Here is a 10,879-nt window from a genome sequence, read left to right as displayed (position 1 = left end):
CAAAAACAAAGTTGCTGGAAAAGCTCAGCAGGTCTGGCAGCATCTGTGGAGGAGAAAACAGTTAACGTTTAGGGTCCGGTGACCCTTCCTCAAAACTGATGGTGGCTGGGAAAATGTCAGTTTATTACATGGTGGAGTAGTCTCAAAAGAGCAAATGACGTACTTTATGCCCCTATTTCTGCAAAGAATGGATTTATGTTTATATAACATGCTGGATATGTAGAATTGCGGATGGTCTATTTCAGTGACATTGTAGGAAATTGATAGCAACATTGTGTGCAGGAATGGGAAAGTAGGAGCAGGAGGAAGCCTTTCAGCCCTTCAAACGTGTTCTGCCATTCATCCAACTTCAGTGCCTTGTTTTTGCTTTTTTCTCTATACCCTTTGATCCCATTAGTTTGAAGAACTGTATCTAATCCCCTTAAAACCTTCAGTGTGTTGGCTTCAACCACTTCTTGTGGCAGAGAATTCCACAGGCTATGTATTCTTTGGGCGAAGAAATTCCTTCTGGTAATTTTGATCAAGAAACTGTGGCTTAACAGCTAGCTTAAGTGGTAATCTGTCAATCTTGCTTTGGACAAATAGGTAGCTTTTGATGTAACAAAGAACTGCGGAAGCTGGAGATCTGAAACAAAAAAACAGAAATTGCAGGAGAAACTGAGCAGCACTCTGAAGAGTCACCAGACTTGAAATGTTAACTCTGCTTTCTTCCCACAGATGTTGCCAGTTTTGCTGAGTTTCTGTTTTTAAGTAGTTTTTTATATTGAGTATTTATTACCCACTCACTCACTGGTACTTTCTTTCTAAAGATGACTAAATGTGACAAATTTGCTGAACTGTGCAGAAATATAGCTGGCTATTTTTCAAACCAAAATTACTGAAATTACTTGCATGTAAACAAAAGTGTATTCTCATATAAGAATAGAAATACCATTTTTAAAAAAAAAAACCTGCTTGTAGTGGCCAGAATTAAGTTTTAGTTTATTTCTCTTTTGAGCAATCCTGCTGATGCTCCTTTTTGAGCAATTTTGATGAAGTGGAAATTCTTTTAATCATTCAGAATACTAATGTGTATTGTTTGTTGTTGTAGGTATATGATGCTTATTGATGGCAAGGATGAAGTATACATGATTGACAGAGACAATTCGGCGTTTCATGTAGCAAACCTGGAGTTTCCTCTTCGGAAAGATCTGCGTCTTCATTTGACTAGCACCCTTTTGGATGGGGTAAGAAAGCTTTTTGCCTTTTTTAGTGACAATATTTTTGACAAAAGTACATTACTGTTGTTTTTTTCCATATTGTCATTCATTTTCTTTAAGTGACAATAAAAGGATCGAAAAGGATTCTAATTACTGATGAAATACTTTTGAAGTGTGGCTGCTGTTGTAATATAGGGAAATTTGAGCAAAGGAATGTCTAACAAATTTCAGTGAGATTAACAACCAAGCAGCAAAATACTATAGCTGCAAGAGATCTGAAATAAAAGCAGGAAGTATTTGAGAAATTTCTTGGCATCTGTGGAGAGAAAAACAGAATTTCTGTCTTGGATCCAGTTTGACTTTTCTTCGGCATTCATGAGAGAGGGATGAGTGTCGAGTTTTATGCTGTTGGAAGAAGGTGAGGTGGAGCAAGTTGAACAGAAGGGCAGTTCAAGGAATGGTGAAGGGGCTAGGGAGCTTAGATATGAGAAATGTCATAGAATAAAAGCTAAAGAGTGTTAATAGCTATTGTAAAGGGATAAAGCATAGTTCTAGAGTAGGTGTTAATAGCAGAATAATTAGGTCTGGCAGGAAACAAAACATGAAAACAACTTGTAGTTCTGGGGGTAGGATGGTATATCAAAATGGAGGACTGAGTTAATGGTCTGAAGTTGTTGAAGTCAGTGTTGAGTCTAGAAGGCTGTGAAGTGCCTGTTTGGAAGTTTAGGTGCGCTTTCTCAAACTTGCATTGGGTTTCACTAGAACACTGTGGCAGGCCTAGGATAGAAATATGAATATGAGAACACGATGGTGTATCGAAATGGCAAGCAACTGGAAGGTCAGGCTCATGCTTGCAGACCAAGCAGAAACAATCATTCAATCTGCATTTAGTCTCTGCCCTGTGGAGGAGACCGATATTAAACAGTGCCACACTTCCATCTGTTTCTTCACTTTCAAAGAATCATATTTGACTTGAAATGTCAACTCTGTTTCTCTCCATGATACTGCCAGACAATCTGTCTATGACGTTGCTTGAGAGATGAGTATTGGCTTGGATGCTCAGGTTTCCGTAATATGACTTGAACCTCACAACATGATGGGAGTACCATTACTCCATCAAGTTTGGCACCTAAAATATTTTAGGTTGATCCCGAACCCTCCTGTGTGCTGTTTAATTTTCTCTTTTAAATTAACTTTTTCAGATGTGTCTTTTTGCATTAATTTCTAAATGTCATTAATCAAAAATCATCGTAGAGGGTATACACTTTTATTTTAAAAGTGAGGGGAGAAAATTAGAAGGAATGGAAGCATAGCTAGACAAAAACTCTGAGTCGTCAAGCTGAAGCCAATGTATCCTGACTCTTGTGCAGGACTGAAGTGCAAACTTTTATAACTACAGTGAAGAATACCATGCAGTTCACTGTTTGCCAATTATATGCGGTGTAACTGAAGTTTGGGCTCAATTGGAAGGCTGACAAAATTGAAATGTCATCGTGATCAATGCGACTGTCAATTTGTGTGGGGTGTAAGCATGCTGTAGCTACTGGCTTGTGTATTACTGGAAATGAATCTAATATGTGAACAGCAGCAGGTGGCACAGATGGGATGGCTGTTGAGCCTGACCCCTTCCAAAAATCACTGCACTAATGTTTGTATTAACTAAAGAGAATATAAAGCCAACATTACAAGTAGAGAAACTTATACTTTTTTTTCTTGATTTAATACTTCCAATTGTGTGAATATTGATATTCAAATCAATTGTTCCTTGGTATGAATGTTTGCATACTTCAAGCGGTAAATAATTTTTTTCCTTTGCTATAATAGTAATTACATTTTCAGGTTTTAATTGGGACTATTCTGGGTCAATGAGCTGCTTGCTTTGCTCTTGATAATTTTTCAGTTTGCATGTAGAAGAAATACATAATGCACGTCCAGTTGTACATTTGTTGAAACACCTGGATGCCATATTATGAAGTGGTAGGTTGCATGTTTAGTCTCCTACTCTGCTAATGTACATGCCAGAGGGGTAAAAGACTATTTTCTAAATGAGAGGGCACTGATTTATTGTCTGTAAACCATTCTTGTGTTGATGGAGGATGAGTGCAAGATTTAGTGAAATCTGTGAAATCCTTTCTGGGCTTTTGGAGGAATGCAGTACTTTCTCTTGTTAATTACTGTTGTCAGCAGCTGTGTAGAAGAATATAGAAGTACAATGACAGTGCTGTGCTACGTAGTCGCTACTTTGAAATTCTTAGCAAGAACAGTTTGGGTTGTTTTTCATATTGAGAATCATTTTACATTGTCAACATTTTCAAGTACTTTAGATTTCCAGTTTTTGTTTTGCAACTAGCAAAAGCATAGACAAACTCACAATTAACTTTATTTGCTAACTACTGGATTGACATGACAGTAACAGCACAAATAGCAAATCACATTACTGACATGTAAAGCTGGGCATTAGTAACATGAGAAAGCCATTTGTGTTGTTACCTTCAACGCTGTTACCCCCACATTAGGGTAATAAAGAATGACCATCCAGTGAGAAATGAAACTGCATAATTTGTAAAATTTATCAATGTTAAGCTGATTGATGTATTTACATTCGTGAACAATTCTGAAGTAGTGACCAGTTACAGCTTAATGATGAATTATCTGTGTTCCATTGCTGTATTTTAGGAGCTTGTTTTTGAAAAGTGAATGGAAGACAGTGTCTTTGATTTAGACAGCTACTAAACAACCTAATAATGAGTACCAGAAAATAATGTGTATGTATGTTGTGAGGGGATGTGGTACATTCAGTGTCATTTTGGTTTGTACTGGTATGAATTCATGGAAATTCGTTATTGTAAGCTGACTGTAGTGTAAGTAGCATTTGAATAGTTAATTTTTGAATGCTTGTCTACCAAATCTCTAAATGTAAAGATGTTAAATCTACTTGTTTATCTTTTTGTATTTCTAGGAAATGATCATTGACAAAGTAGATGGAAGACCTGTTCCTCGGTACTTGATTTATGACATAGTAAAGTTTAGTGTAAGTACCAGTTTTTGATGTACAATTATTTCTTTAACGCCACTGTTATTTAATTTCTGACCATGTGGTCGGTTGACAGAATTCAGTTAAGATTTATGTGTTGAGCGCTAATGAGTGGAACATAATGTGAATTTCAAGTTGGAAAAGCATTTGAAATGCTTAAAATGTGCTTCATGTCTTCCAGTACACTTGTTTTACCTTTTGTATCTGCAAGTGAGAACATGAGACATTAAAATTTAATGTTCCACGAAGAAAAACAATCCCAATCGGAAAGACTTCCATGCGAAATGGGTAATGCGCATCATCACTGCAGTTTGAACTGCCTCAAGTTGAATTGTCTGATATGCTATTTTTCCAACAACTGCTTTTTTTTTTAAACATAACTTTTTATTTTGAGGCATGACAGTGATACAGCTTGTAGGGGACAGTGGCTCAAGGGACGGATATGTTATTGACCTTGAGGTAATTGAGGACTGGATAGATTGTGATGGTCAGCATGATTGTTTTAGTCTGATCTCATTGCAATTACTTGGGGAAGACAAGAGTTTTCCATATAATTTAGTCAGATATCAATTTTGGACCTCAAGGATCAAAACCTGACTCTGCTAAGTGATTAGTACGAGTCAGATAATTTAATCATGAAAGATTATGCTAAAATTGTCTTTGCTGGAGTATAAATACTGTAGCATTCTTAATTTTATTTTAATCACTTGTGGCATGTGTGAATCGCTGGCTGGCCAGCATTTATTGCCCGTCCCTAGTTGCCCTTGGGAAGTTGGTGGTGAGCTGCCTCCCTTAAACTGCTGCAGGTTGGCCCACAATGCCCTTGGGGAGGGAATTCCAGGATTCTGACCCAGTGACAGTGAAGGAATGGTGATATATTTCCAAATCAGGATGCTGAGTGGCTTGCAGGGAAATGTATAGCTGGTAATGTTTGAAACAAGGCTGTAATGAAGACAGGAGCTGAATGTCCCTGGCAGAGACCAAACTGGGCGCCACTGAGCAGGCTATTGCTGAGCAGGTGCTTGATAGCACCGTTGATGATGCCTTCTATCACTTTAATGATGATTGAGAGTAGGCTGATTGGGGCAGTAATTGGCCAAGTTGGATTGGTCCAGCTTTTTTGTATAGAGGACAATTTTCCATGTTGTCTGGTGGTTGCCAGTGTTGTAACCGTACTGGAACAGCTTGGTGACGGGAGCAGCAAGTTCTGGAGCACGAGTCTTCAGTACTGTTGCTGGAATGTTGTCAAGGCTCATAGCCTTTGCACTATCCAGTGTCTCTGACTGTTTCTTAATATCACATGGGGTGAATCGACTTGGCTGAAGACTGGTATCTTTAATGCTGGGGGCCACTGGAGGAGGCTGAGATGGGTCATTGATTTGACACTTGTAGCTGAAGATTGCTGCGAATGCTTCGGCCTTATCTTTTGCACTGCTGTGTTGGGCTGCTCCATCATTGAGGATGGGGATATTTGTGGAGCCTCCTGCAGTGAATTGTTTAATTATCCACCACCATTCATAATTGGAAGTGACAGGACTGCAGAGCTTAGACTTGATCCGTTGGTTGTGGAATCTCTTAGCTCTGTGTATCACTTGTTGCTTATGCTATTCGGCATGCAAGTAGTCCAGTTTGGTAGCTTTGTGAAGTTGACACCTCATTTTTAGTTATGTCTGATGCTGCTCCTGGTATACCCTCCTGCACGCTCTATTGAATCAGGGTCGGTCTCCTGTCTTGATGGTAATGTTGTTTGAGTAATATCCTGGGCCGTGAAGTTGCACATTGTGTTGGAGTACAATTCAGTTGCCGTTGATTACCTGCAGCGCCTCATGGATGCCCAGTCTGTGTTACTAGATCTTTTTAAAGTCTGTCTCATTTAGCACAGTGATAGTGCCATGCAACATGGAGGGTATTCTCAATGTATGCCAATATTTTACAAAATTCAAGATATCATGAAACTACCCCCTCAACGATAGTTTTGAAATATACATAAATTCAATAGTTAAGCAGATCAAAATATATGCTGTTTTAGCTGCTATTTGTTTAAGTGATGCCGCAGCAACCATCAAGGATTTATTTAACATTTTGAAATGGACATCCTGGAGATGAATTTTTGTAAGTACATGAACAGCTGGAGTTGAAAAAGCAATTTCTGTTGTTGCCAGAGGTTTAGAATAATAATGATGGATGTAAGAAAGTGAAAAATGTGTGGTTTTAGGATTTTGTGTTTTGAGAAAATTGAGATAGGACAGATTACAAATGTGTTTAGTAGCACCACTTTTTTACAATATGCTGTGAGGTTATTAAATCCCACAGAGACAGAAAGGAAAAAAAAAGATCACTCTGCTCTCCAAACGACGTGCTGACTGCTTCTGAGATGCTCTTGGTGTCTCTACTTCTCCTTTCTTTTACCTTTTTATGGATTTTCTGTTGATGTTCTTTACGGTTGATCATAGTTGAGCACCATTTTTTGAAGACACTTGGAAGGAAAATACTACTAATTTGTAAATCTGAACTGAAAGCAAAATAAATGTTGGGACAACAGGTCAGGCAACATCCATGACCAGACGAGTTAATGCTTCAGATAGCTTTTAGTGTGAAACATTAACTCTGTTTCTGTCTGCACCGGTTGAAAGCCAAATCTGCTGAGTATTTCTATTGTTTTCTTTTTTTATTTCACTTTGGAGATGATTTATTTGGATTCTGTAAAGCTAGTGCCTGTGAAGTAGCTTCACAATTTCTATGAACTGGGCCTGAAGAGTGAAACCAGGTGAGCTAGAATGAACAGTTTAAGCAATAAAATCTGGTTCATCAACACTGGGTTAAAATGACACCATGCTTAGGTTTGTTGGTTTTTTGTTGCGTACTAATGAGTCCATATCCCTTGGGCCAGCCTGATGTAGTCATTATGATGCCTAGCAAAGCTCTGTGCTTGAATAGTGAAATGTTTTGTTTTTATATCTCAATAAATGAGGTAAATGATGCTTGTTTGAAGAGCTTGATACCTGAATAGCTGCCTTTTGCAACGTAACAATTTTGGGTGATTCTGAGAGTTCCAGATCTTGGGGCCTAGGCAACTGAAGACATAGTCATCAGCAGTGGAGCAATTCTAGTTGGAATTGTGCAAGAGGCCAGATACTTTAAAATTAAGATCGTGAGCCGCTGTGGGTCACTGAACACAGGGTGTTGGGGGCAAGGGACTTGTTATGAGTGACGACATGGACAATCAAGTTTTGGATAACTTTGAGTGTGGCGAGGGCAGAATGTGGAAGACTAGTCAACTGTGCATCAGAATAGTTGAGTCTCCGGGTAACGAAGGCCTGGATAAGGGTTTCAGTAACGGATAGCTCAGATATTGTGAAAGTGAGTGGTGTTCGAAGTAGAAATAGGCAGTCTAAGTGCAGCCATGAATTTGAGGTTGTGAACAGACTTGTACAATCTCAGATTGTCATCGGGGAGAGTAATGGAGTTGGTAGCAAGGGAACAGACTTTTGAAGTGTTTGGGAAGACTAAAGCAGTTGCTCCAGTGTTCAGTTGGAGAAAATCTCTGCTCATTCAGTACTGGATATAAGAAACAACACCCAGATAAATGAGCAATAGTGGAGGAGATGAGAGAGATGGTCATATTGTCGAGTTGAGGATCCATCAGCATACATGTATCTCTGAGATTCACCTTTGTATATGTCAAACCAGGGCTCCCTGATTGGGGCTGTTAATCTGGTCCAATCAGGGAACTTGTATTCGGTGAGCTTCAGCTGGCCGACCTCGTTCCAATGACTATAATCCCAGTCCCAATGCTTCCTTTTTCACATGTAGTCAAGAACAATCAATTAATACATATTATTTATTTATTCAAACCATGTAATTAATTTGACATGAACACCTGGATTTTTGGACCTTCCTTGCTAGTCCTTTAACATGTCCCCTACCACACATTTTAAAGATATATGAAAGACATTTGCAGCACTCAATCAGTTTATTCCAATGACAGCCGAAAAAGAGCAGTCCAGCCTAATCCCACTATGCACCTCCTGGTCCATAGCCTTGCAGACTACAGTTTGGAATACAGTATTTGAAGTGCATGTTCATGTACATTTTAAATATAAAGAAGATACCTGTCTCCTTCATATGGTGATGAAAGTTTACAAGATATTATTTGGGAATTTGATTCTAGAGTAGAAGTTTTTTTTTTGTTTTAGTTCTGTGCAGGTGACTTGCTTTATAAGGGTCAAGAACTTTTTTGAGCAGTGGATCAAAACAACAATTCCAAAAAAATCATGTGTCTTTAGCTTAATGAAAAAAGAAGCTATCTGGTGAGATAATTGCTTAAGTGTTTACTAAATTGAGCTTTTTGTGACCTACAAAAAAACAGAGCGCCACATTTTACAAACAGGCTGAATTCAGATGAACAGCTTCATCCCAGTAGAAATGTAGCCTAATTTTGGTTGAAGTCGAAGGCTGTCCTAGCAGCCCTTGATTTTATTCAGAGTCATAGAGATATACAACACGGAAACAGACTCTTCGATCCAATTCGTCCATGTTGAGCAGATATCCTGTACAAATCTGGTCCCATTTGCCAGCAATTGGCTCATATCTCTCTAAATCTTTCTTATTCATATACCCATTCAGGTGCCTTTTAAATGTCGTAATAGTACCAGCCTCAGGCAGCTCATTCCATACACGTAGCACCCTTTGCGTGAACAAGTTGCCCCTTTAGGTCCCTTTTTAAAATCTTTCCCCTCTGACCTTAAACCTATGCCCTTTAGTTTTGGACACCCCACCCCAGGGAAAAGACCTTGCCTATTTACCCTATTCATGCCCCTCATGATTTTATAAATCTCTATAAGGTCACCCCTCAGCCTCTGAAGCTCCAGGGGAAATAGCCTCAGCCTCTCTCTATAGCTCAAAGCCTCCAACCCTGGCAACATCCTCATAAATCTTTTCTGAACCCTTTCTAGTTTCACAACGTCCTTCCTGTAGCAGGGAGACCGGAATTGCATGCACTACTCCAAAAGTGGCCTAACCAAAGTTCTGTACAGCCGCAACATGACCTCCCAACTCCTATACTCCATGCACTGACCAATAAAGGCAAGCATACCAAATACTTCCTTCACTATCCTAGCTACCTGTGACTGCACTCTCAAGGAACAATGAACCTACACTCCAAGGTCTCTTTGTTCAGCAACACTCCCCAGGACTTTACAATTAAGTGTATAAGCCCTGCCCCGATTTGCCTTTCCAAAATGCAACGCCTCCTATTTATCTAAACTAAAGTCCATCTGCCACGCCTTGGCCCATTGGCCCATCTGATCAAGATCCTGTTGTACTCTGAGGTAACCTTCTTTGCTGTCCACTGCACCTCCAATTTTGGTGTCATCTGCAAACTTACTAACCATACCTCCTGTGTTTACATCCAAATCATTTATACAAATGACAAAAAGCCATGAACCCAGTGCTAATCCTTGTGGTATACAGCTGGTCACAGGCCTCCAGTCTGAAAAGCAACCCTCCACCACCACCCTCTGTCTTCTACCTTCCAGCCAGTTCTGTTTCCAGATATCTAGGTCTCGTTCTGTTCCATGTGGTCTACCAATCTACCATGAGGAACCTTGTTGAATAACTTGCTGAAATCCAGAGCGATCGTGTCCTGTGCCCTCATCAAACCTCTTCGTTAGTTCTTCCAAAAACTCAATCAAGTTAGTGAGATATGATTTCCTATGCACAAAGCCATGTTGACCATCTTTAATCAGTCCTTGCCTTTCCAAATACATGTAAATTCTGTCCCCCAGGATTCCCTCCAACTTGTCCACTACCGATGTCAGGCTTACTGGTCTGCAGTTCCTTGGTTTTCTTAGGTCTTAGTGAGAAAAGTTGGTGTCTTAGCCTGGTTGGCTGCATGTTGGGGAGAAAATCTCATGATGCATGTGCAGAAAATTGTTGTAAGAATACGCTTGCAACCTCATCACTTCAGTTGGGAGTTATAAAATGAAGATAGAAATCCTTCATTGGTTAAATGTTTGTCAAGGGTTTTGCTGGGAAAAAGATTTGAATTTATTTTATTTATGATGAGATTTTTCCAAAGAGTCTATACATATATAGTCTTTTCTTTTGTGTAACAAATTTATGTGCTTTTGTTAAAACTGAATTGATATACTTGTGAATATGTTGAGTGACTGACCACCACTGTAAAACTTGCAAAACTAGAACTTGTGTTCTATCAATTTCAATGTCATTCTGGAACGAGACTTGTTCAGTATTACCATCAGCTGGGATCACAACACTTTATAAGGCAGTGAATTGCAACCATCAATCACTCCCTGAGCGCAAAGCAATTTCTCAATTCCCTAAAATTCTGATACCATTTAGTTTAAATCTAGTAATTGACCTCTGTGTGCTACAGGAACTGGGGTCTTCCTATTCCTTCAATCCAGGACCCTCATAAAAATTTGATTAACCTCAATTAAATCTCCAGTCTGGTTACTGTTTCAAAGAAGACCAACCCAACCTATCCAATCTTTTCTCAGGAGTAAAATTCTCTCCTTGGCAATAACTGTATAAATCTCCTCCACACTCGACTGGGATTGTGAATGCCACTGAACAAAGTGCTGGGAGTAGTGGAGAAAATAGTCTCGATCTGTCTGTCCCTGTC

General features: G+C 39.3%; 1 protein-coding gene across 1 annotated transcript in view; it reads left to right on the top strand.

Annotated features, from left to right (window-relative positions):
- The first annotated feature begins 154 nt into the window (after positions 1-154).
- The window catches only part of rngtt (RNA guanylyltransferase and 5'-phosphatase), a 261,175-nt gene continuing 250,450 nt past the window's right edge, over positions 155-10,879 (top strand). The window contains exons 1-3 of the mRNA XM_048596726.1: positions 155-159; positions 1,091-1,226; positions 4,159-4,230. Of these exons, the coding sequence (XP_048452683.1) occupies positions 155-159; positions 1,091-1,226; positions 4,159-4,230 (213 nt within the window). The remainder of the gene's footprint in view (positions 160-1,090; positions 1,227-4,158; positions 4,231-10,879) is intronic.

The sequence above is a fragment of the Rhincodon typus genome, chromosome 5 (genome assembly GCF_021869965.1).
Source record: "Rhincodon typus isolate 14 chromosome 5, sRhiTyp1.1, whole genome shotgun sequence".
Taxonomy (NCBI): Eukaryota; Metazoa; Chordata; class Chondrichthyes; order Orectolobiformes; family Rhincodontidae; genus Rhincodon; species Rhincodon typus.
The sequence above is the reverse complement of the archived record's forward strand: the minus strand, read 5'-3'. Positions and strand labels throughout refer to the sequence as shown.